This window comes from Oncorhynchus mykiss, chromosome 2 (assembly GCF_013265735.2).
Source record: "Oncorhynchus mykiss isolate Arlee chromosome 2, USDA_OmykA_1.1, whole genome shotgun sequence".
NCBI lineage: Eukaryota > Metazoa > Chordata > Actinopteri > Salmoniformes > Salmonidae > Oncorhynchus > Oncorhynchus mykiss.
In genome coordinates this window covers 38788228-38816025 of record NC_048566.1, presented here as the reverse complement: position 1 = coordinate 38816025, position 27798 = coordinate 38788228, and the positions used below count along the sequence as shown (strand labels likewise).

Genomic DNA, 27798 nt, shown 5'->3' with positions numbered 1-27798 from the left:
GCCAATGACTGGAACGAACTACAAAAATCTCTGAAACTGGAAACACTTATCTCCCTCAATAGCTTTAAGCACCAGCTGTCAGAGCAGCTCACAGATTACTGCACCTGTACATAGCCCATCTATACTTTAGCCCAAACAACTACCTCTTTCCCTACTGTATTTATTTTGCTCCTTTGCACCCCATTATTTCTCTCTACTTTGCACATTCTTCCACTACAAAGCAACCATTCCAGTGTTTTACTTGCTATATTGTATTTACTTCGCCACCATGGCCTTTGTTTTTTGCCTTTACCTGCTTTATCTCACCTCACATTGTATATACAGTGCCTTGCGAAAGTATTCGGCCCCCTTGAACTTTGCGACCTTTTGCCACATTTCAGGCTTCAAACATAAAGATATAAAACTGTATTTTTTTGTGAAGAATCAACAACAAGTGGGACACAATCATGAAGTGGAACGACATTTATTGGATATTTCAAACTTTTTTAACAAATCAAAAACTGAAAAATTGGGCGTGCAAAATTATTCAGCCCCCTTAAGTTAATACTTTGTAGCGCCACCTTTTGCTGTGATTACAGCTGTAAGTCGCTTGGGGTATGTCTCTATCAGTTTTGCACATCGAGAGACTGAAAATTTTTCCCATTCCTCCTTGCAAAACAGCTCGAGCTCAGTGAGGTTGGATGGAGAGCATTTGTGAACAGCAGTTTTCAGTTCTTTCCACAGATTCTCAATTGGATTCAGGTCTGGACTTTGACTTGGCCATTCTAACACCTGGATATGTTTATTTTTGAACCATTCCATTGTAGATTTTGCTTTATGTTTTGGATCATTGTCTTGTTGGAAGACAAATCTCCGTCCCAGTCTCAGGTCTTTTGCAGACTCCATCAGGTTTTCTTCCAGAATGGTCCTGTATTTGGCTCCATCCATCTTCCCATCAATTTTAACCATCTTCCCTGTCCCTGCTGAAGAAAAGCAGGCCCAAACCATGATGCTGCCACCACCATGTTTGACAGTGGGGATGGTGTGTTCAGCTGTGTTGCTTTTACGCCAAACATAACGTTTTGCATTGTTGCCAAAAAGTTCAATTTTGGTTTCATCTGACCAGAGCACCTTCTTCAACATGTTTGGTGTGTCTCCCAGGTGGCTTGTGGCAAACTTTAAACGACACATTTTATGGATATCTTTAAGAAATGGCTTTCTTCTTGCCACTCTTCCATAAAGGCCAGATTTGTGCAATATACTTTGTTGTCCCTTGGACAGAGTCTCCCACCTCAGCTGTAGATCTCTGCAGTTCATCCAGAGTGATCATGGGCCTCTTGGCTGCATCTCTGATCAGTCTTCTCCTTGTATGAGCTGAAAGTTTAGAGGGACGGCCAGGTCTTGGTAGATTTGCAGTGGTCTGATACTCCTTCCATTTCAATATTATCGCTTGCACAGTGCTTCTTGGGATGTTTAAAGCTTGGGAAATCTTTTTGTATCCAAATCCGGCTTTAAACTTCTTCACAACAGTATCTCGGACCTGCCTGGTGTGTTCCTTGTTCTTCATGATGCTCTCTGCGCTTTTAACGGACCTCTGAGACTATCACAGTGCAGGTGCATTTATACGGAGACTTGATTACACACAGGTGGATTGTATTTATCATTAGTCATTTAGGTCAACATTGGATCATTCAGAGATCCTCACTGAACTTCTGGAGAGAGTTTGCTGCACTGAAAGTAAAGGGGCTGAATAATTTTGCACGCCCAATTTTTCAGTTTTTGATTTGTTAAAAAAGTTTGAAATATCCAATAAATGTCGTTCCACTTCATGATTGTGTCCCAGTTGTTGTTGATTCTTCACAAACAAATACAGTTTTATATCTTTATGTTTGAAGCCTGAAATGTGGCAAAAGGTCGCAAAGTTCAAGGGGGCCGAATACTTTCGCAAGGCACTGTAGACTTGTTTTTCTACTGTATTATTGACTGTATGTTTGTTTTACTCCATGCGTAACTCTGTGTTGTTCTGTGTATCGAACTGCTTTGCTTTATCTTGGCAATTGTACATGAGAACTTCTTCTCAACTTGCCGACCTGGTTAAATAAAGCTGAAATATTTTTTTTTTTAAATGTAGGAATTCCAGGACTGCATTGACCCCTAGCGGTTATACACAGAACCACATCTGAATTGTGAAATCACATCATTTGATTTTTTTAAAAACATTTAAAGCAATTTTTTAAAAAGTGCAGTTTAAATGTTAAGAAAAAAATGTAAAAATTTGACATGTTGCACAGACGTTCTCCCTCAATTTTACTGCTGTTCGTAAAGAGCAGAGCTCAATTGATAAGCGTCGTTCACAAGGTTCTGCTGCTGTCAATGTTCACTGATAATGATGCATTGTGCATTATGAAAGACCAGAGAAATGTTAACATATTCTTCATCTATAACAATTCACAGTAGAATCACTTGGCTCTTGACCACTCACCTCTCGCCTGGACAGCGTTACGGACGGAATGCACTCGTTCTCCATCTTGTCCAGCGAGCGCACAATTTCCTCAAATGTATTTTTGTAAGACTCTTCATTCACCAGCTTGATCTGAAGAAACAGCAGAGAAGGGAGGTTAAAACACAGATGAATAGGGGAAACAAGAGGCATATCATTATTTTAACATTGTAAAAAATGCCATGCAACAGAATATCTAGAATTAGAATCCAAATACTTGTCATGAATGAATAAATGAAATGCTCAAAAGCACAATTCTAAAAGTTGTTTGAACTCTAAATATATGGCTCTGGGGGAAACTCAGACTGGTCACAAGGATAAAAAAACAAATAAAAAAAATATTTCCACTATGGAATTCCCATATTTGGTCAAGATGAAACTCTTCCCACCACTTTGCTTGCTCTGCCCCATAGTGTGACTAAGATTGTTCAGATGGGCCTTTTACAATCTTGGGTTATCTATAAGAATCTTTGGTTATGACTCCCCAGGCTAAACCAACCAAAACCTCATGGTCTCTAAGAGGTCAAAGGACAGATGGTGGAAACTAATTCTCACCCCCATCTCCAGCAGGGAGCTGACTGGCTTGTGGTCGCTGGTCTTCAGGTCCATGTGACTCTGGTAGTGCAGCTGCCGCACATTCTTGCCTCGCCACAGGATCCGGTCACACCACGCCGGCACGCGACACTTTTCACTGAGGGCGTGAAACATGAAACTAAGACATTTCGGAGACAGATTCTACGCAATACGATAAAAGTTTTGTAATACTTTATTCTGCAGCTATAATGCTTTAAAACATATTATAAGAATGTATGAGCCTTTGTAATGCATTATAAATCAGGCTTATGATATATTCTGTCTCCCTATGTATCAATATTCCAACTCAAAACGCCTTAGACTCATTATGCGACAACCATAAGACATTATACATGTTCTTACGATGCATTATAAATGGTATTATAATGCAATATATCTGCAGGCTTTTAGTTAAGTGGTATTGTTTTCTCCTTTGCCTTTATAGAAATACTAGACATTTAGAGAGAAGTTACCTTGTGTCCCATTGGTCGGAGCCAGTGTCGTATTTGTAAGTGGGCAGGAAGCCGATTTCTCCCTCCACAAAGCCCACGAAAACAGCCTTCTCATCGATCTGCCTCTTCAGCTGAGGACCACAGAGCCACAACAAGACATCGTGACAATTACCACACTCATCAGGGTGTAATGTGACTGGCACTGAACACAGAGATTAGCAGTCTTATTCATTAGGGCATACTGTAGCAAAACGTTTTGCAACGGAAAAGTTGTGTTTCTGATTGGACAATTTCAGGTTGTCCCTCCCTGTTTCAGATCAGTTTTCTTCAGTTTGGAGCCTAATAAATTTGACACTGGGAACAATGTTGTGGAACTTTCAGATATTACATAGAACAAACCTGCCTGTCTGACAGAGTAAGGAATCATGACATTTCTATCTGCAATGTTCTACAACATTTGCCAACTAAACGCACCCTAGAAGTAGACATTTAAATGGCTTGAAGTTAAGCGGCTTGAGATTACCTACCTGGTCATAACTGTGCAGAGTTTCAAAATCCTTCTTGGCGATTAAGTCCTTCACATCGTCAACATCAAGGTCACTTAGCCTGTAGTTGAGATCTCCCAGCCATAGGACCACACTAAGCAAGGAAAAGATGATGCATTGAGAATATGGAAAATCATAGAAATATAACTACTCTTCTATAATTCTATTTCAATACGGAAAATGGTGGCGGTGGCTTTGCATGTGGTTCTAGAACTCATCCCATTCTACAACTGCATCAAAACACTGCATTAATTTCAAATGTTCACCTAAGACATTATAAAGTTATGTGAAATTGGCAAGATGCACTGGTCTTGTGATCAAAGGTTTACATAATACATTCGCTATTTTGTTTCCTTGAGAGAATGTCACCCTGACGGAATAAATACAAAGCATGGTGTTTCACCACGACTACCAAATCCAGGGTCCTGTTCATTAGGCACAAAATAACAAACAAAAACAACAGACTGAAAAGACAGGGATCTTCTGGATTCGTCCATAAGAAAACTCCTTTTTGTATTCCTTTGCAAAATATTTTCAATGTGTGCCCTAATGAATACGACCCAAAACATATCCAATAAGAAACACTCATTTAAATGTTTTGGCCCTAATGAACACAACCCTGAAAAGTGGAAATACTGCTTTGTACTAAAGACTTGTTCATACTTGTGCTTCATGATGGTGAGTGGGACCAGCGCGGGGTCGTGCTGGCGGAAAAGCAGCCTACTGCAGATGTCCTTGTAGTCCTGGTTGCGCCTTTCGTACTCCTCGATGTGGGCGGCCAGGTGGGAGTTGACCACACAGATGTCAGAGTTGTGGAAGCGGAAGCGGATGGCCACAGCACCTTTGTTTCCCTGAGGTGAGAGGTTTGTAAAACATTTTATATTATGTGCCCTTGTAGAACAAACCATTTCCCTGCTGCGTCATGAAAAGTAGCACAATCAGTACGGTTTCAGAACAAGCTTTATCTAGCAGTGGATACGATCACATGCAACTTCAAAAATACAACTAGTGCAAGTTATTAACAAACACGGAATCAGATGGTTATTGTCAACAACATTGCAGATGTCAGAGGATTGGTTAGCTAGCAAGCCCGTGAGGCAAGGTAAAATATCACAAATAGACCTAGATAAAGGCAGAAGAATAATCAACCTGTTGAACATAGCTATAGCCATCAGTCTTGTGTGTTTTTACGGTCATCACTCACTCACTGTTAAGTTTGTCAAGGTCCCGACTTTAGCGTTAGCTATCCTGCTACAGAGCTTGTACCGGGATGCGCTCGCATCACCCGAACTTGACATCTGTTTGTATACAAAAAAATAGCTCTATGAACAATAGGAAATCCAATGCGTTTTCCAAACATACCTGGGTTCCATGTCTGGTGTATTTGAGTGAGAAAAACTGGTTTTCTGAACCCTGGTAAAAAGCCGAGTTTGTAGGTAGAAGGGGTTGTAGTGCAATAGAACTCCTTATCCAACTGTCAAATGGAAGCTAAATGAAACTTGTGGACGCCAGCCAACCTCCTGCTCTAAACTGCTAAGCAATTGATTACAACCCGCTTAGCGGCCAAGGATATGTACTCCTACCATCCCTCACTCCACCTACCATTCTACCCATGATGCCGGTGCCCACGGTCTCTGCCTCCATCTCAGAGATGTGCTTGGCGTGCTCATTCCTCACGTAAAACAGCAGCATGATGCCCACCAGACGAACCAGTTTCACCTGTAGGGATACACAGGGGTCATGGGTCACAGACAGAACAAATACACTGATCAAGCATTTGCTATTAGCCTGATCCTGGATGTGTTTGTGCTGTTTACGAAACACCTAAGGTCGTTCAGGTAGTTTTAGCGGAAGGGGTAACCAAGAGGACCGCAGTGAAGTGGCATACAGGACAATGCAATATTGTTCATGCCAATACTGCAGGAGCAAAAATGCTAAATTGCTAACAGTCAGATTGTTCCACATTCAATCCTGTCAAGAATATAAACCGAAGTAGGATATAACCCAACATTACCATATTAATGTGAAACCAGCCATTTCACAGATTCAAGATTGAAAAAGAGAAGCTCATGTACAAGCTTTCCCCAGGTTAACAAAACCACACTTTACAGTATAAAGGGGAAGCAAATAAGTCATTACAACATTGTACCACTTTGCTTTGGAAACATCTGTTGTACTCAATTGGTACACTCAATTGTACCAACTGTGACTACATGCATCCTTCCTTACTCACTGACATGCATGTGTTCGGATAAGTGAAAGGAATATTAGCACCCCACTTCTTTTACCAATCCAACCGTCTCATATCGGTGAATATTTTATTTTAAGGAAGGAAGGATGTGATTTTGGCATATTCAAACAGGGCCTTAGTTATAAAAAAGAAACATGTATGTAACCTTCCCCACAGTCACATTAGGGTGACTCCTATTTCTCCCCTTCTCTGCTGTCTATCACAGCCTCCTGGTTTCAGCCAATCAGTGTGGCCGAATGGACAAAGCAAAGTGGTATGATGTTGTAATGACTTATTCAAAACTGTAATATCTTATGCTTCACGGAGAAGTGGCTGATCGACGACACTATCAACATACAGCTGGCTGGTTATACGCTGCAACGGCAGGATAGAACAGCGGCGTCTGGTAAGACAAGGGGCGGCGGTATTTTTGTAAATAACAGCTGGTACACGATATCTAAGTCTCAAGCTATTGTCTCGCCTGAGGTAGAGTATCTCATGATAAAACTGTAGACCACACTACCTACCTAGGGTGTTTTCATCTGTTTTTCGTAGCTGTTTACATACCACCACAGTCAGAGGCTGGCACTAAGACAGCATTGAATAAGCTGTATTCCACCATAAGCAAGAAAACGCTCACCCAAAAGTGCCGCTCCTAGTAGCCGGGGACTTAAATGCAGGGAAACTTAAATCCGCTTTACCAAATTTCAAACAGCATGTTAAATGTGCAACCAGAAAATAAGAAAAAAACAACTCTGGACTATCTTTACTCCACACAGAGACGCATACAAAGTAGGAGGTCGACCGATTATGATTTTTCAAAGCTAGCGATACCGATTATTGGAGGACCAAAAAAAGCCGATACCGATTAATCAGCCAATTTATTTATATTTGTAATAATGACAATTACAACAATACTGAATGAAAACTTAATATAATACATCTATTTAGTTGCAAATAAATAATTAAACACGTTCAATTTGGTTTAAATAATGCAAAAACACAGTGTTGGAGAAGAAAGTTAAAGTGCAATATGTGGCGGTGTCAGAGGAAGGCCCTAAAAATTGTCAAAGACTCCAGCCACCCTAGTCATAGACTGTTCTCTCTGCTACCGCACGGCAAGCGGTACCGGAGCGCCGAGTGCAGGTCCAAAAGGCTTCTAAACAGCTTCTACTCCCAAGCCATAAGACTCCTGAACACCTAATCAAATGGCTCCCCAGACTATTTGCATTGCCCACCCCTTTACACTGCTGCTACTCTCTTATCATCTAGGCATCGTCACTTTAATTACTCTACCTACATGTTCATATTACCTCAACTAACCGGTTCCCCCGCACATTGACTATACTGGTACCCCCTGTATATAGTCTTGCTATTGTTATTTTACTGCTGCTCTTTAATTACTTTTATTTCTTATTCTTATCCATATATTTTTTTAACTGTGTTGTTGGTTAGGGGCTCGTAAGTGAGCATTTCACTCTAAGGTCTAGGTGTAGACCTGTTGTATTCGGCGCATGTGACTATTCAAATTTGATATTTGGACTCTGGCCCCTCCCACTCTAGCTCAGAGTGGTTATCATCTTCAGCCGATGAGGACACCAAGTTTGGCTGGGGAACAAGTTTACAGTGTGTTTTCTAGAAGTGTTTGTGCATGCATCAACAATGAAGGTTGAGGCCTTATATTGTTGGGGATGTTTAATGCATGCTACTGAAACCTTGCTAGTGTTGGTTATCTTGTTATATATATACATTTGTTCTGTCGCCAGCTGGTAGCATTGTTACCTCCTGCATGTTGTCGATTTACAGAACTGCCAGCCACTGTAACTATTGCATGTTTGTAGCTATTAAGTATTAAGCGCATGTTTCAACTACTGCGAGAGAGTATGTTATATTCAAACTAAAGTTGTGGAAGAGTCTAGAAAGCCTGGTGCACTCAAGCATGTTCACTTGATTTACAGCCTTGGCCTAGTAATTAAGCAAAGGTGCCCCTTAATCTCTAGCTGGTTGGAGAGACATGGCCATAAATCCTGACTGTCAGCTAGCTTCATCAGTGATTAGCTCCTCTCTCCACTGATATGTATCCTGTAGTAGGTCTACTGTGTTAGCATGCCTAATGTGTGTGTAATGCTACGCTATGTACAGACCTGACAACATTACCCGTTGTTAATTTCCTTTCTTTCACAGAACCACAAGATCGTTTGTGTGTGGTAGTGAACTAAAGAATACAACTCTGAATATGGCCACATCTGCCTGGTTCTTGCTGGACCGCCTGTAGTGGGTCAGAGTAAAGTAGAGTCCGCATTAAGCCACTAGAAGATGAGGGCATCTACAGCAAGATGTTTTTACATTACTATTAGGACACACAACCTTGTGGCAGTAGCAAGACTGGGCATGACAAGTGGCCAGTGGTTAACTGAAGGAGAGGGAGGTTCTTACTAAGGCGTACTTGGCGTCTGGATGCAGCCCCTCAGACACAGCCTTCATCCACTCGGTCTCCTTGGGCGTGTCGTTGAAGAAGAAGGCCTCCTTGCTCAGGTCCAGCTCCTGGAACCTGCAACACAGGGTCATGTTCAGTAGGCACGGAACGGAAGAAAAAACGGGGAGGTACTATCCGAAGGTAACCAATTGATAATAATTTTGGTTTTCCGTTGCTAAACGTTTTGCAACAGTGTGCCCTGATTAACATGATCAAGGGGAGCATAAGTCCTCTCTTCTCAACTGACTCTGTATTTCCGTTTTTATTTAACCTTTATTTAACCAGAAAAAGCCCATTAAGACCCAGAGTCTCTTTTTCAAGGGAGACCTGGCCAAGAAGGCAGCAACAATCAATACATTACAGAATTAAAACATACAACAACATAATCCAGCCGAAAAAGAAAAAAAAAGCATTTACACTCCTCCGTAAGTCTCCCATCAATATTTTAAATTCAAATTCACTCTTCTACAATTGAAAACCTTGTGTTCAAGATCCTAATTCGCAGATTAGATAAATGTTATTTCATCTGAAACACCACAAGACTAGTCGTGCACACTGGAAAGGAGACACGATTCATTGAGTCTGCCCACTCAACACAATCTATGACTTAATTCATCCTCTTGTTGTGGGGTCTCAGACACTGACTGTACCGTCTATGTGGGCTATGGATTTAGAGGGGAATTTATTTTTAAGGCCTGGGTGGATGGGACTTACCCCACGCAGTACATGTCAGGGGGAGTGGATGTGGAGCCCAGCCAGGGACGGAGGCTTTCTTTGGGGGTTTGGCCGTTCACATTGTATGTGCCTATGAAGAAACTGAGAGAGAGACCGAGAGAGCGAGAAGTGGTAAGTACAAAGTCAGAGAGTGGGAGCAAAGCCTAACACTGCCTAATATAGGCGTAACTGGTGAACTGTGCGGGTGTATGGCAGACATGACCTTAGCAAGTCCCTTCAGCAAGAACCTAAACACTTCACAGAGCTGTGTGTGTGTCCACCACCAGAGGGCATTGCAGTATAAATCACTTGTCGTCATGACACTGTCCATGTTCTGTACAAACCTGCGTCCTAATAATACTTCCTCCTGAAATGTGTACTTTTTCACTACCATAAACCAATCATTTACGTTCAAGTTCATGAAGGGAATTAAAGTGGGTGGAGAGATTGGGACAGAACCAAAGCTTGCTATCGCCAAGACATTTGTAAAACCCCTTTTGCTTAAAACCTGCATTAGAAATTAATTACTAGGAGTTTGGATAGTAGTAATTCAAAAGCAACAATTTCCTTCAACATTACATGGAAATGGACAATTTGTCAGTTATAGCTATGACATGCTTTTTCACAACTCAACACTGACATCCTGTTTAATGCTAAATGTGTCAACCCTGTAGCTTGCGGTACTGACTGTTGTTCCTGCTATTTGTGATGAGTCATCGATGTTAGTTTGCATAGTACAAGTTGAATAGCTACAAATACAAAACCTGGGTGGTTTGAGCCCTGAATGCTGATTGGCTGACAGTCTTGATATCAGACCGTATACCACAGGTATGACAAAAAATATATACATTTACTGCTCTAATTACTTTGGTAATCAGTTTTTAATAGCAATAAGGTACCTCAGGGGTTTGTGATATATAGTCAATATACCACAGCATTGCGTAGTGCCTAAGAACAGCCATTAGCCGTGGTAAATTGGACATATCCACAGCCCCTCTGGCCTTATTGCTGAAATATACCCTTTTCACACTATTGTGCCAACCCGGAGCAAATTGTGGTAGCTGGGATATTTATTTTAACATTGTCCTTTCCAGATGTGTAACCAGAAAAGCGCAGTACAAGTCAGCTTGGCTTGTGAATCAAGCAATATAGTAGCGGGCTAGTAACTGGTCCAGCAATGGTGGATGCCTAACCAGCCCAGCACAGTATAGCTCAGCAACATGAAAATGATATAAGAATACATGTTCAGTGACATTGATAGGGACAGAGGCAGGGCGGGTTACCTGAAATTCTCCAGGTAGGTGTAGATGTCCTCGTTCTTGAGCAGCTCACAACGGATGAGGTTGTCGCGCAGGCCAAACTGCGGCATGGCTAGCATTGTGGCTTTGTTGGACGCTGTGTGGCTGGACTGGCGTACCAGGTCATGCCTGCCCTCGCGCTTCAGCTCATCCCAGCCCTCACGCTTCACTTTCCCTTGGCTGCAGGGCCCACAAGATGGACGTTTTTAGTTGCATTGTGCTATGTGGAGGTTTCAGCTACCTTAGTTGAATGCACTGACGGTAGGTCGCTCTAGATAAGAACGTCTTCTAAATGACCAAATGTGTGTATGTGAGGGGACAGGAGTGTCAGAAACGTAGTTACACCCCGTTACTACTGTATAACATCTCCCACTACATATCTCGTTTCAGACTAAACCAACTAAAGGTATCACAAGAGTGTGTTTGCACTTGGCACCAAGTTCTTTCTTGTGCAGAGCTACAGTTAGGCTATCATTATTTAATGTCCAGGATAATTTGTGTTGTGGGTGCTTGTTCTTTCTTAAGTCATGATGTTCATTAACCTGGCTGGAAGCTAATGTCGTGAGAGACATTATATAGTGATTTTGTAATAGGGTCAAGGGCCTAATGTACCCACAACACAAACATTTCAATGTCGTCATCAATACAGGACAGGGGTTAGAGGGCGAGAAGAGAAATCCAATATGGCACACTGGTCCTTTTATCCTTCTTCAAGCACCAAGCCATTTGCATACCACTGTCAGAGAGAGGAGAGTGGTGTTCAGTACTTACCTCTCTGGGCCGGACTCCACTCTGGGGCGCTCCACTCCACTGTTCACCCTCTTGTTCCCTTCTACTGGGGATCTGCTTACTGCGTTCAATGAGTTCCCTGTTGAGTGAGTGAGTCATAAAGCAAGAAAGAGAGAGCGGGAGGGAGTTGAAAGAGAGAAAGACAACAAGAGAGAGAGAAAGAGCGAGCCAAAAGGAGTTATAATCAGGTAAAAACATTGCCATGTGCCAACACTAATCCTATAAGGCCCCTGGAGCTAGCAATGCAAATGCTTCACCTGTGAAGAATCAATCAGCTCATGCCTGAAATAGACCCCACACAAGTCAATAGTGAAGTCGATTTGGTCCTTGCCTACTCGGAAGTACGGAAAATGGACTGAGGCTGTTTTCAAAAGCATTGCATTAGATATAGCATTTTATTATATAGTGAACAAAAATAAACATGTTAAGTGTTTGTCCCATGTTTCATGAGCTGAAATAAAAGTTCCCTGAAATTTTCCAAATGCACGAAAAGCTTATTTTCTCACAAATGTGTACAAACTTGTTTACATTCCTGTTAGTGAGGACTTCTTCTTTGCCAGGATAATCCAATCCACCTGACAGTTTGACACATCAAGAAGCTGATTAAACAGCATGATCATTACACAGGTGCACCTCATGCTGGGGACAATAAGGCCACTAAAATGTGCAGGTGTCACAACACCATGCCACAGATGTCTCAAGTTGATGGAATGTGCAAAAGGCATGCTGACTGCAGGAAATGTCCACCAGAGCATTGAATATTCATTTCTCTACCATAAGCCACCTCCAAACATTGTTTTAGAGAATTTGGCAGTACGTTCAACTGGACTTACAACCGCAGACCACGTGTAACCATGCCAGCCCAGGACCTCCACATCGGATTTCTTCACCTGTGGGATCTTCTGAGACCAGCCACCCGGACAGATGAGGAAACTTTAGGTTTGCACAACCAAAGAATTTCTGCACAGACTGTCAGAAACCGTCTCAGGGAAGCTCATCTCCGTGCTCGTCATCCTCACCAGGGTCTTGACCGGACTACAGTTCGGCGTCGTAACCAACTTCAGCGGGCGAATGCTTACCTTTGATGGCCACTGGTACACTGAAGATGTGTGCGCTTTACGGACAAATGGTGGTTTCAATTGTACCAGACAGATGGCAGACAGCGTGTATGGTGTTGTGAGGGCGAGCAGTTTGCTGAAGTCAATGTTGTAAACAGAGTGCCCCATGGTGGCTGTGGAGTTATGGTATGGGCAGGCATAAGCTACGGAAAACAAACAACTACATTTTGTCAATGGCAATTTAAATGCACAGTGCTACCACGACGAGGCTCTGAGGCCCATTGTCGAGCCATTAATCCGCCGCCATCACCTCATGTTTCAGCATGATAATGCATGGCCCCAAGTCGCAAGGATCTGTACACAATTCCTGGAAGCTGAAAATGTCCCAGTTCTTCCATGGCCTGCATACTTAGACATGTCACCCATTGATTATGTGGAACACGCTGTACGACAGTTTGTTCCAGTTTCCGCCAATATCCACCAACTTCGCACAGCCATTCAAGAGGAGTGGGACAACATTCTACAGGCCACAATCAACAGCCTGATCAACTCTATGCGAAGGAGATGTAGCACTGCATGAGGCAATTGGTTGTCACACCAGATCCTGACTTTTTAAAAAAAAAAGGAATATGTGACCAACAGATGCATATCTGTATTACTAGTCATGTGAAATCCATAGACTAGGGCCTAATTAATTTATTTCAATTGACTGATTTCCTTATATGAACTGTAACACAGTCAAATCTTTGAAATTGTTACATGTATATTGTTGTTCAGGCATAACCTTTATTTATCCAGGTTAATCTCAAATGACATCAACTCTCTATTGCAAGATACCCTAGACAATACATTGCATTTTAAGTTGTTCAAATCAATGGAAGAGTCAAAGCCTGAGTCTAAGACAATATGGCCACTGTCTCCTACTGTTTGGAAGAACAAACTCTAAGAACATGGCAAGTGTAATAGAGGAAATTGCTTTAGAGGGTGTATCGTTTTGTTTTTGTTTAACCACCATATACTGTAGCAGTATCTGATTGCGAGTTCATCGTTTATTGCATTCTGTTTAAGAGAATCAACTCAATACAAGCAGCTGTGCAAGAAATTAGCCAACATGTTTTCATGCAATAGGCCTCGGCCTACAAGCGTTTGAGATTTGTTGTCCAGTATGAGGACAAGATAGCAAAAACCGATCTGGGACCAGGGGTGTATTCACTAGGAACGAAACTGAAGCAAACAATGAAAACGGGGAGACATACCTGAATGTATCCAATAGAAACTCATTTGTTGATAAATGTTTTCCATTTTGCAATTGTTTGCTACGGTTTGGACTAGAGGTCGACCGATTATGATTTTTCTACGCCGATACCGATTATTGGAGGACCAAAAAAAGCTGATGTTTCTTTTGTAATAATGACAATTACAACAATACTGAATGAACACTTATTTTAACTTAATATAATACATCAACAAAAATCCATTTAGCCTCAAATAAATGAAACGTGTTCAATTTGGTTTAAATAATGCAAAAACAAAGTGTTGGAGAAGTAAAAGTGCAATATGTGCCATGTAAAAAAGCTAACGTTTAATGAAGTACCTTGCTCAGAACTTGACAACATATGAAAGTTGGTGGTTCCTTTTAACATGAGACTTCAAAATTCCAAGGTAAGAGGTTTTAGGTTGTAGTTAATATAGTATTTATAGGACTATTTTTCTCTATACCATTTGTATTTCATATACCTTTGACTATTGGATGTTCTTATAGGCACTATAGTATTGCCAGTGTAACAGTATAGCTTCCGTCCCTCTCCTCGCCCCTACCTGGGCTCGAACCAGGAACACATCGACAACAGCCACACTTGAAGCAGCGTTACCCATCGCTCCACAAAAGCCACAGCCCTTGCAGAGCAAGGGGAATAACTACTCCAAGTCTCAGAGTGAGTGATGTTTGAAACGCTATTAGAGCACACCCAGCTAACTAGCTAGCCATTTTACATCGGTTACACCAGCCATTAGGCTGATAGGCTTGAAGTCATAAACAGTGCTGTGCTTGCGAAGAGCTGCTGGCAAAACGCACAAAAGTGCTGTTTGAATGAATGCTTACGAGCCTGCTGCTGCCTACCATCGCTCAGTCAGACTGCTCTATCAAATCATAGACTTAATTATAACATAATAACACACAGAAATACGAGCCTTTGGTCATTAATATGGTCGAATCCGGACACTATCATTTAAAAAACAAAACGTTTATTATTTCAGTGAAATACGGAACCGTTCTGTATTTTATCTAACGGGTGGCATCCCTGAGTCTAAATATTCTTGTTACATTGCACAACCTTCAATGTTATGTCATAATTATGTAAAATTCAGGCAAATTAGTTCGCAATGAGCCAGGCTGCCAAAACTGTTGCATATACCCTGACTCTGCGTGCAATGAACGCAAGAGAAATGACAATTTCACCTGGTTAATATTGCCTGCTAACCTGGATTTATTTTAGCTAAATATGCAGGTTTAAAAATATATACTTTTGTGTATTGATTTTAAGAAAGGCATTGGTGTTTATGGTTAGGTACAGTCGTCCAACGATTGTGTTTTCTTCGCAAATGCGCTTTTGTTAAATAATCCCCCAGCATTGCATCGATTATATCCAACGCAGGACATGCTAGATAAACTAGTAATATCAAACATGTGTAGTTATAACTAGTGATTATGATTGACTGATTGATTGTTTTTTTATAAGATAAGTTTAATGATAGATAGCAACTTACCTTGGCTTCTACTGCATTCGCGTAACAGGCAGGCTCCATGTGGGGTGCAATGAGAGGCAGGTGGTTAGAGCGTTGGACTAGTTAACTGATAGGTTGCAAGATTGGATCCCCCGAGCTGACAAGGTGAAAATCTGTCATTCTGCCCCTGAACATGGCAGTTAACCCACCGTTCCTAGGCTGTCATTGAAAATAATAATGTGTTCTTAACTGACTTACCTAGTTAAATAAAGGTATAAAAATATATATATATTTTTTTTAAATCGGTGCCCAAAAATAGATTTCCAATTGTTATGAAAACTTGAAATTGGCCCTAATTAAATCGGCCATTCCAATTAATCGGTCAACCTCTAGTTTGGACCAATGATTACACCCCAGGCTAAGCACAAGATGTATTGAGTTGCTTCGTGAACTAGGCAAGGATAACTTCAGGAACCAATAGCTTACTGCAATTGGACAGGACTTGGGAGAAAAACAGCTGGAAGTTAACATAGGCTAATACAACGTAAACATAGGCTCATCCTTTAGCAAAGCCTACCACGGAACCCAAACCTGCTGTGCACGTGTGCCATCGTGCATAAATGCATTTTGTTCCCCTACAACAAACGCGATCACGACATGCAGGTTAAAATATCAAAACAAAGTCTGAACCAATTACATTAATTTGGGGACAGGTCAAAAAGCATTAAACATGTATGGCAATTTAGCTAGCTAGCTTGCACATGCTTGCTAATTTGTCCTATTGCTGTCTGTTGCTAGCTAATTTGTCCTGGGATATAAACATTAGGTTATTATTTTACCTGAAATGCACAAGGTCCTCTACTCCGACAATTAATCCACACACAAAACAGTCAACCGAATAGTTTCTAGTCATCTCTCCTCCTTCCAGGCTTTTACATCTTTGAACTGATATGGTGATTGGCATCTCAACTTTCATAGTATTACTACACTGACCGGCAACACAGTTAGTCTTTAAATCACCCACGTGGGTATAACCAATGAGGAGATGGCATGAGGGTACCTGCTTTTATAAACCAATCAGGAGATGGGAGAGGCAGGACTTGCAGCGCGATCTGTGTCAGAAATTGAAAGGACTTCTATTTTAGCCCTTGGCAACACAGACGCTTGTTGGCGCGCGCAAGCAGTGTGGGTGCAATAATTGAATAACATGGATTTCTACATTTATTTTGCAAAGCTCGCACACGTGACGTGTCCAGTCTGGTCAGCATGTACTTCTAATCACGTCACACACAAGTTCTTACCATCTCGGGGTAATTCCTTGCATACTATACACTCTCAAGGCAGTCAAGGTAAATGTTAGCTTTATCTATTGTTTATGGAAAGTGGTTGCAAAACAATACCAGAGGAAGAACTCAAATTTCTGTAGTGCAATGGAATCACTTATAATCAGAGGCTACAGCTACCCAAAAGAAAGTCTAATAGTTCACCACAGATACAATTCCTGATAAAGACTGCATTAAGAATGGAATATATTGTTTCAAAGGCTAACCAAGAGGGAGAAGTCTAGGCTATTGAATGCTGGCTTTAGGCATACTGGTGTACAAAACATGGGTATTGGAGAACCAGAGTGCTATTTTGAGTCAACAAAATGACAGTATCAATTACAATGTAGTGGGGCTGTGGTCCATTTGTACTGTGTGTGTGTGTGTGTGTGTGTGTATATGTGTGCGCGTGCTATTGGAACACAGGAAATGGAAACAAACGTGAGATCAGATGGAATCTCCCAGAGAGCTGTGAGAGGCCAAAATGGAGGAGTAAGCTTCAACACACAAGATCCCTTGTTCCCAACTCCCTAGAGCCAGGCTCATGTTGAAAGTCAACATCTAGACCTAGGACTTCATTGGATCTCAGCTATTTCCAAAGGATGACTTACTGCATTTCACCTAAGTCCTAAATAATACACCACAAGACCTCAACGGAGCTTCCCAGTCCCTGACCTAATATTTAAAGTAAATATCTAGGCCTACATTGGTTTTCAGTAGGCCTATTTCAGAAGTATGATTTACTGCATTTTACCCTGCTTCTGTCCACAGAGAACAGAAGATAAGCTAGCCTATAAAGTGTCTTATTAGCAGGATTTTTACATTAATCTGTGGTCATGGTAAGGCTTGTTAAACCTGTTAAACGCTACACCAACAAACAATCCACTGTAAAGGCAAAGTTAGTATTGCGATCATCACGAATTAGTCTAAAAATAGAAACATTAAAAGGCTGCCCTGTCTTGGTTCAATAAAGAAAAGTGTGAGTCAACCACTTAGCTGCAGCATTCTACAGTGTGGGTGCACAAAAGTCAGTGCTCATCACAAAGTTCAGCATTGCATAAAATAACCATTTGTATCTAGGAGTAATAAAATGGGCAGATAAATATGTTCTTATCTGCAATCTACTAATATGGACACTTTCCAAGATACAAAAATAAAGAGAATCCAAGACAATCAAACTACAGCGTCCAACCATTTCCAATTGAAATGAGTAGCTATTAATTGCCTGTCCAGCTTTACACCTTCAGTTGACAGATACTGAGATAGCTAAAACAGTGAAAATCCAAAGCTGCTGAACGTCAGGTTTTCATGGTGCATTACCAAACCCAAATCAGGCCACAATGACTGATGAAATGTCGCAAACCTATAGAATATGGCCTATCTTAGCTATCTTACAAATATAGATGGCGAACCTTAACAAACCATAATATTGACATGCTATATATGGATAGCTAGCTAATTACCGAACTAGCGCGCTCGTTCCAAACCATAACTCTGCTCAAAACATCCAATAAAGAAAGCCACTTAACTATATAACGTTACTCTAGCTAGCTACTTCAACTAATAAGCTGGCTAGCTACATATCATTTTGTCAACGTTTTAGCTTGAATCAAGGGAGGACAAGTAACGTTAATCGGTGCATATTTAGCTAGCAAGCAGAAAGTAGAGCTAGCACAAAAAAAGCTAGCAGAAGTTATATTCTTATCAAAGATAGCTAATGTGAACAAGCACTGCTGCACAGAAAAAAAGTTACTTGCGTTTCAGACTGCGCTAGCAAATAGACAATCTAAATACAACAGAAAATCATAAACATTTCCCCCTACCAGTTTCTTTATTCACTCCAGACATTTCCAAGGAGTGCTTCCACGCATGATGTGCAGTGCAATGTCCAAGGACCTGTTCTGTTCGTGCAAGGAATGTTGATTCATTTTTTTTCACGCGCACTTGCGCAAGTGACGACGGTGTCACAGACCAAACTAATCAACCAAAAAAACACTGGGCGGTCTCTGGCAAGTGGCAAATTTAAAAAAAAAGATTCAGTACAAATGTTTACACAACTATGACGCGTTTATGTCGGCCAAATGTAGTCTTACAATTATTTCCATGTCAACCAATTTTTTAACTAATGTGAAATGATATGCATTGTACACACATAAAGAAATTGCATGAAATAATGAAACGTATATTTCAGTGGCAGGAGAAAATCTAAGAAGATACAACAACAACAACAACAACAACAACAAATCAACATTGCAAATAGCATCTAGATGTACAGGTTAGGGCGCTTATCAATCGGAGTGCCAGAGCAAATAGCTTCCTTTGACAGTGGCTGACACTGACAGGCACACATGTGCGATAGTTTGCTCACAGTGTGAAGATAGATCCATTGTGAAATAGTAATTCTAGAGTTAAAGCCAATACTTTCCCCAAAGTTTAACAAGACCAACTAACATCAACAAGAGACATGTCACAAAACCATAAGGAATGACATAGCTTTGTGACGTCACTTTGGAGGGCACCTCCGAGACTTTGGATCAGATACAGTTATCATGATTCAAGAATCATGGTTAATTATCAATCATGTGCTTTCTTAGTGTAGGCCTGTAATTTAACTCAGCTGTCAGCTACACATACTTGCTAGATATTACCACACAATGGGCTCTGTGTGATAAGGGTAGACGTTCAGGGAGGGTACTGACTGAGAGGGACACGAAGAGGGCTATTGGCTTACCTGTTTCCTTATGCTGGCTGATCTTGGTGTGTGTCGTTCCCAAAGGTGCAAGGGTCTGTTTGACACCACCTTGGCCTTTGGAGGCTTTGCGGTACTTGTGGAGCCACTCAAACTTCGGTGCTTCCTTGGGAGACTTGCAAACATCTGAAGGAGGAAAAAGGGAAGCATGAAAAAGGCACTTACACAAATCCCAAAATATGCCATTTCAATTGTAGGCTATAAACACACAATTGTAGGCTATAAACACAATTGTAGCCTATTTGTTATTCAAATGGTTTATATTTGTTGCCCCAATCCTCCACGGAAGTGGAAAAGCTGGAGGAGCATCAATGACAAGGAAACAATTCCAAGAGATCCTCAGCAGTGATTCACAGAACACACAATGAGGATAATCATCAGTAATACAGTGAACTGAAAATGACTCACAGCATTTGCTTCATTCAAATAAGTACTAAAAGTAGAAAGGGATTCAGAGGCAGGTTACTTCACATTCTCACAAGCTAGTTGCCTCGTATGTTGAATCAAAATATTTTGTTACTGTGTGGCTGAAAAGGGTATTCAGTTATGTCCCCTCTTTCACATGGTTCACACACACACACAAACACACACTTCCTAGTACACATACATTTGCGCTGCCTTGAGAATATTACCGCACCAAAATCACTCATTCTGGTATTTTACTTTCAATAAGACCACACGCTCGTACAAAGATGTCCCTTTTCTGCTTACCTTGTGAGTTTCTCACATTCTTCCTGTTCACAACAAAACCTGCCAAGTTACCAAACCTTTCCATCACTGTTTCCTCTCACAGAGTAAAAATGAGTGTGGCCCTTTAAAAAAATAACTTTAGTCATCCATCTTAAATTTAAGAGCTCCATTGTGTAAAGTAGTGAGCTAATGCCAAAAATGACACATACATAGCAAAGGAGACTCTGTGTCTCAACGAATCCAGTGGCTCATCCGATTGAGATAAACAGGAAAAAAACATGTAAAAGACGAATTCAAATACACTGCTCAAAAACACTTAAACAACACAATGTAACTCCAAGTCAATCACACTTCTGTGAAATCAAACTGTCCACTTAGGAAGCAACACTGATTGACAATAAATTTCACATGCTGTTGTGCAAATGGAATAGACAACAGGTGGAAATTATAGGCAATTAGTAAGACACCCCCAATAAAGGAGTGGTTCTGTAGGTGGTTGACCACAGACCACTTCTCAGTTCCTATGCTTCCTGGCTGGCGGTGCTTTCACTCTAGTGGTAGCATGAGACGGAGTCTAAAACCCACACAAGTGGCTCAGGTAGTGCAGCTCATCCAGGATGACACATCAATGCGAGCTGTGACAAGAAGGTTTGCTGTGTCTGTCAGCGTAGTGTCCAGAGCATGGAGGCGCTACCAGGAGACAGGCCAGTACATCAGGAGACCTGGAGGAGGCCGTAGGAGGGCAACAACCCAGCAGCAGGACCGCTACCTCCGCCTTTGTGCAAGGAGGAGCAGGAGGAGCACTGCCAGAGCCCTGCAAAATGACCTCCAGCAGGCCACAAATGTGCATGTGTCTGCTCAAACGGTCAGAAACAGACTCCATGAGGGTGTATGAGGGCCCAACGTCCACAGGTGGGGGTTGTGCTTACAGCCCAACACCGTGCAGGACGTTTGGCATTTGCCAGAGAACACCAAGATTGGCAAATTCGCCACTGGCGCCCTATGCTCTTCCCAGATGAAAGCAGGTTCACACTGAGCACGTGACAGACGTGACAGAGTCTGGAGACGCCGTGGAGAACGTTCTGCTGCCTGCAACATCCTCCAGCATGACCGGTTTGGCGGTGGGTCAGTCATGGTGTGGGGTGGCATTTCTTTGGGGGGCTGCACAGCCCTCCATGTGCTCGCCAGAGGTAGCCTGACTGCCATTAGGTACCGAGATGAGATCCTCAGACCCCTTGTGAGACCATATGCTGGTGCGGTTGGCCCTGGGTTCCTCCTAATGCAAGACAATGCTAGACCTCATGTGACTGGAGTGTGTCAGCAGTTCCTGCAAGAGGAAGGCATTGAGGCTATGGACTGGCCTACCCATTCCCCAGACCTGAATCCAATTGCGCACATCTGGGACATTATGTCTCGCTCCATCCACCAACAGACTGTCCAGGAGTTGGCGGATGCTTTAGTCCAGGTCTGGGAGTAGATCCCTCAGGAGACCGTCCGCCACCCCATCAGGAGGATCAGCCTGTAGTGTGGTTTTCCACTTTAATTTTGAGTGTGACTCCAAATCCAGACCTCCATAGGTTGATACATTTGATTTCCATTGATATTTTTTGTGTGATTTTGTTGTCATCACATTCAACTTTGTAAAGAAAAAAGTATTTAATAAGAATATTTAATTCATTCAGATCTAGGATGTGTTATTTTAGTGTTCCCTTTATTTTTTTGAGCAGTGTATATAATTCAGATGGAAGGAAATATTATATTTATCCTACACTTACATAGTTACAAATGCTTAGTTAAGCAACAGACATAAACTATTCAGGAAGAGCACACAGCACTAAAACTCTGCACCTCCCCAGTCTCTTTTCTTTCTTTCACTCTCTCTCTTTCTCTGATGCCATCGCTCTCTCTCTCTCTCTCTCTCTCTCTCTCTCTCTCTCTCTCTCTCTCTCTCTCTCTCTCTCTTCCTCTCAACTATGCATCATATTTGGCTGTTGTCTTATAAGTGACAACTGGTTCCCCTCTTTTTAGAGTTTTGTGTAACTTGTGGTGAGTAGCTACTGTGTCTTTGCTCATCTATTACATCACTTGTACTTTTGCCAACTTGAATTAAGCCTATTGTTGTCAACTGAACATTTTCTGAACCATCTGCCATTTTTCTGAGTAGCAACAAGTACATACAGAACACAATAGACTTACGGCTAAAAAATATGTGATTGTCAAGGTTGGGTAGGTTACTTTCTAAATTTCATCCGTTACAGTTACTAGTTACCCTTCCAAAATGATCATCAGTAATGCAACTTTTGGATTACCCAAACTCAGTAATGTAATCTGATTACATTCCGTTACTTTTAGATTAGTTTCTCCTTAAGAGGCATTAGAAGAAGACAAAAATGTATGTTACTAATTGAACGCCATCAATCACAGAATAAATCAATGTTAAAGTTTACATAGCTGGCCATATGTTATTGACTGTATGTTTGTTTATTCCATGTGTAACTCTGTGTTGTTGTGTCGCACTGCTTTGCTTTATCTTGGCCAGGTTGCAGTTGTAAATGAGAACTTGTTCTCAACTGGCCTACCTGGTTAAATAAAGGTGAAATAAAAAAACAAAAAATATATGGATGTTTAACTTTCCTTTATGGGTTGGGTAGGCTTCTTCTAATCCATCGCTTTCTACTACATATAATATGATTATATATTTACATTAAAAACCATAGTCTATCAGAATATCAATCATTCCAATAAATGTTATTCCCCTCGATCTTCAAGAATAGGACTTGGAAATATGTAAGTATAGATTAGTAAAATGATTTTACCTGAGCATAACCCCAAAATTAAGGACTTATTAGCCAGCCCTACTCTGTTTATGATTTTGTTGTCATGGAGGACTGATTGGGCTCATTGATTCGAGTTGAAAAATAAATGATGTGCTCATGGAATGGCATGCTTTGAGCACTACTGAAAAGTGCTATTTACAGTACATGTGAAAAATGAATGCCATATGCTGCATTTGCTATAGGCCTATTGTTTACCCTTTTGTTGGTGACACTTTGATATCTTGAGAATATGCAGCGGTTTCAGGGCAAATCCACAGATGTTTTGGTAAAAAAGCTGAGGGATGGGCCTGGAGAAATGTAACCACTCTCAGATTAATAGACAAGAGTTATGGATGCAAGGACTGACCAATCATGACATCCAAATGATTGTTTTAACCATGTTATTAGGCTATACAGTGTTTGTTTACATTTGCAATGTTTACAAACATTGGAGAATAACAGGCATACATATATTTTGGGTTCTCAAGGAGTATGATAGTTGAACTAAGCTCTCGAGGCATTTATAAGTTACATTCTTCAAGAATCAATGGATATATATATATATATATGCATATATATATATAATTTATAGGTCCAAGAATGGATGTAGCAACTACAGATTGCCCCTTTAAGTCTGTAGCCTACAAAAGCCTATTCCTGCTCTTTTCCCACACTCCAACAAACACATTTGGTGTGTCATCATAGTGGTCTCTGACTTGTGGTCAGACTTGCTCTGGTGGAACAAACTTTTTTTGTCATTGCTGATTTGAATGTCGATGAGAAAACAGAGAAGTGTCAAAGATGTTCTTTTGAAAACATCCTTTCTAAATTTAAAAGTCATCCTTGAGGTAATCATCTAGTTTTTCAAACATGTAATCCAATAATCCCCAACCCTGGAGATTGTACAGTTATTCTATGTGTGAAAAAGCCCTTCTGTCTTTCAGTAGTTTATTAGTCATCTTAGGCAAACTAACAAGACAACCCCCAGTGATTATTATTATATCTTACTCCTCTTAGTAATTCATGACATGAAATTAACTTACTGGGGGAAAAAGTGTTTTATGTGAACCACCATCTACCAAATTACTAAAATTGAGAATAAAACCCCTAATCCATTATCTTAGAGCAGTTCACTTGCAACTGAACTGAAATTATAATATATTAAATGGCATATATTAAATGATAAGTCATACAGAAATGAGCACACATCTCAAATCACTGGCCCGATTTGATTATTGCAACATAAACAAGTAAACCAGGGTCGTGGTCATCAGGCCCCCATCAGAGGAAAACACTTAAACCGGGAGGAACTACCTGGGCTTGTCCAATAATCAGATTTTTGTTTTGTCAATTCAAATTATTTTGTAATGGTGTGCATGACCCTATACTTGGTTATGTCCCAATTCTTTATCCTTCCTTCTAAAGTGTGCACTTTTTCACTTCCCCTCACTGATTTGAAAGGAAATGAATGGTTTACAAAATATGGTGGAAACCCCCTCTTGCCATGCCTCCACCGATCCAATGCTTATAGATTTGGGGTAAGTAGCGACCAGGTGTACACTTCAGGAGAAAGTATTTGGATACAACACTTGTGATCATTTTATGGAAAAGTAGGCCATGCCTTACCGCTCCAGGCTTTGTTGACCTCACTGAGGAAAAGGCGAGAGTGGGAGCCAAAGGGGAGCCTCACCTCCAGATCCCCATCCTGGAAGTTCAGCCTCACTCTAGTGTCTGCACCTATAGAAATATCACGTGATAGACATTTAATAACTTGGCCCTATGAACATACCAGGGGGAAATTGACCCAGAGAAAAAAGAAAACTCACCCACAAAAGAAAGCTCATCTGCCGAGGACACTGAGGAAAGAATAACATGCTATTACAATGCATTATAAGGCCCACACCTCCACCTCCATTGTGCATATTATAATAATCAAGTTAAAACCAATTAATTAACTATTGCATACCTTCCACAACTGCAAAGTCATTAGAGATGGGAAAAATGTCATACAATGTGACATCTTCACCAGTTATCGCCATTCTTCTATGGGTAAAAACAAACAGCCTATAGGAAACAAAGGTAGAACATTACTATGGGCAGGTGTAACACATTTTTTCAGAACATTTATATTTCATAAATCTGGTGGAATAGCACCAATTTCAACTCACGCATGTTCCTTGGTACGCTCCACCAAACCCAATAGTCTGCTTTCAATGACATTGTCCACCAAGACAAGACATTGAACAGCATGTTTACAACAATCTAGTTAAGGGAATTGCAAAGATGTTTTCACAATGTTACATTTGAAAATAGGCCTACACAATTGTTGATATAAAAATTAAATACTCTTTTTATACATTGGGAAAAACATTAAGCATCAAGTATCTTCAAAGAGCAGAGGCATAGTCATTGCTCTAAAAAAAAATCTAATGTCTGGGAAATATGCTGTCCTACAGTAGGCTATTGTTATGGGCTTGTATTCACGGTAAGGTCTACTACACCTGTTGTATTGGGCGCATATGACAAATACGATTTGATTTGAGTAGCTTGTATAAGATTGCCACCCAGTGGAGGGCCTATCATATTGCAAAAAAATTGGACAGTAGCCTCTACATGTCACACCAGTGCATCATCCAAAAGGATCAAACTTTTATGTTTCCATCTACGCAGCCCGGGCACCCGTGTCTCATTGGCCATGGCTTCAGCGGACCTGCTCTCACTTGGGTCCGAAGCCAGGCCACTGGTACTTTTCAGTTGTCATGTACATAACACTGGCTAACTGTGAACTTTCACACCTTCTTATGCAGAGGTTGTTGATTCTGCTCTTCACACATTTTCACTGTTAGCCCTAGTTATTTAAACACAATGTCCATTGTATAGCATAAGGGCGTATACTAGTGTAGCCCTTGTGTTACGGTCGAAAAGCAGCACCAATCCTCATTGAGCAACTTGCATTCATTCTGGTTCTTTACACTCAAAGCCTATTAAATCCAAATAATTGTACTATTGAATGAAATATATAAAATATCACTACATTCAGATACACACACGTATAGCCTATTAGGCCTTGACAAACAAACTCCACGGCCTCGCCTTGGGTGAACTGCCCGTAGGCTACTTCGGAATGAAACATTGAGTTCTTCTTCCAAAGGAAATCAAACATCAGCCTTTAGATAACGCACTCGAAACATCCGAGTGATACAAAAAAAATTTAGTGCATGGTATAAAGGATACTATGACGCAATTTTCGCCTTCTGCCAAAATCTCTTGAATTACGAAGGATTGATCCATTACTTAAAACCGTTACTTTCGTGCGAACTCTCTCACGCCCTCAAAATACAGATTGAAGCGAGAATAGATACAGGCCAATCGTTTCTCTCTTACGAAGTTGGGCTAGACCACCTACTTATCGAGAACACAAAACAACAAAACCGAATTCATTTTTGCTTTCACAGTGCGTAAAACTGTATTGCCGTGTTCCCGACATGATTCCGTATTCTTCTAGATGTCCTTATTCCCTTTCCCTTAGATACTTGTGGACCTGCCACGCAGAGATTTCAGCGACTAAGAGTGACGTCATGTTTTGGCTGTCGTTCGAGGAAATATTAATTGGATTACTCACTGTTTCAATCAATCAAATATATTTATAAAGCCCTTTTTTACATCAGCCGATGTTTCAAAATGCTATACAGAAACCCAGCCTAAAACCCCAAAGAGCAAGCAATACAGATGTAGAAGCACAGTGGCTTGGAAAAACTCCATAGAAAGGCAGGAATCTAGGAAGAAAACTAGAGAGGAACCAGGCTATGAGGGGTGGCCAGTCCTCTTCTGGCTGTGCCAGTGGAGATTATAACAGGACATGGCCAAGATGTTCAAACATTCATAGATGACCAGCAGGGTCAAATAATAATAATCACAGTGGTTGTAGAGGGTGCAACAGGTCAGCACCTCAGGAGTAAATACCAATTGGCTTTTCATAGCTGAGCGTTCAGAGTTAGAGACTTCAGGTGCGGTAGAGAGAGAAAGTCCTGAGGCATGGTCCCAGGGCTCAAGTCCTCCGGGAGGAGAGGGAGTGAGAGAGAATTAGAGGGAGCATAGTTAAATTCACACAGTACACTGGATAATACAGGATAAATACTCAAAATATAACAGACTGACCCTAGCCCCCGACATATAAGAAAGGTTCAAACTTTACATTATTATATAATTATATAATTGGGACAGTATTGTGTAGCCATGTCTAGCCACCAATACCTTTTGTAGTTTAATAGGAAAAAACATAGGCCCTGGACCTTTTTATTAAGATAATACTGCATTGGATTGAAGTGTTGTAGTTATTGTATTGGATGACATTTCTCAGGAAGAAATCTAAGGAACAAAATGTCACAATATTTTATTATGATTGTCTTGTTGTACTGTGGCACAGCTCTATTTTGGTGCCTATTTTGTGTTCTATTAATGTGCCTCATGGCCCCATGAGAGCCAATTGGAGATTCATTCCTGGCTCTTTTGCTGGCAGGGCAGTCCTCTGCGTCACACCCCAGGCAGTGGCACCTCTTCCTATTGTTGGACTGAGACTCAACCCTCAGTCTCTTGTAAGAATACAGAGATCTCAACTGGAGAGGCAAAGCCCTTCTGAAGTCCTGGGCTGAGGATTAAGAGGGACAAAGTGATAGATGATGAAAACAAAGAAAACAAAGCAGTATACAAATGTAAGGATCTGCAAACAAAGTACTATATGTGAATGGACAGCATGTGGCCTATTGTGTGCATATATGATTTTATTTTCTACTGCAGAGTCTTATAAGCATATGTGGGCTGGGCATCCTGAAGATGCAAGACACAATAATAATAAACCTAATCATTCTACACTACATCTTAAG

At 41.1% G+C, this 27798-nt stretch overlaps 1 protein-coding gene across 4 annotated transcripts in view; it reads right to left on the bottom strand.

The window, feature by feature from the left end:
* Window positions 1-26490, bottom strand: part of LOC110489163 (type II inositol 1,4,5-trisphosphate 5-phosphatase) — a 33906-nt gene extending 7416 nt beyond the window's left edge. Inside the window, exons 1-16 of one of the 4 annotated variants that reach the window (XM_021561777.2) lie at window positions 26150-26489; window positions 25084-25163; window positions 24882-24979; window positions 24742-24771; window positions 24542-24652; window positions 19392-19535; window positions 11539-11635; window positions 10753-10947; window positions 9470-9571; window positions 8716-8830; window positions 5652-5768; window positions 4713-4900; window positions 4032-4143; window positions 3526-3635; window positions 3035-3170; window positions 2462-2572 (exon numbers count right to left, since the gene is read on the bottom strand). In XM_021561777.2, the coding sequence (XP_021417452.2) occupies window positions 2462-2572; window positions 3035-3170; window positions 3526-3635; window positions 4032-4143; window positions 4713-4900; window positions 5652-5768; window positions 8716-8830; window positions 9470-9571; window positions 10753-10947; window positions 11539-11635; window positions 19392-19535; window positions 24542-24652; window positions 24742-24771; window positions 24882-24979; window positions 25084-25163; window positions 26150-26206 (1803 nt within the window). In that variant the 5' untranslated portion in view covers window positions 26207-26489. Of the gene's footprint in view, window positions 1-2461; window positions 2573-3034; window positions 3171-3525; window positions 3636-4031; window positions 4144-4712; window positions 4901-5651; window positions 5769-8715; window positions 8831-9469; window positions 9572-10752; window positions 10948-11538; window positions 11636-15380; window positions 15417-18483; window positions 18634-19391; window positions 19536-24541; window positions 24653-24741; window positions 24772-24881; window positions 24980-25083; window positions 25164-26149 lie in introns of those variants that run through there. The other 3 variants (XM_036947868.1, XM_036947869.1, XM_021561784.2) reach the window with 3 other exon arrangements.
* Window positions 26491-27798: the final 1308 nt, after the last annotated feature.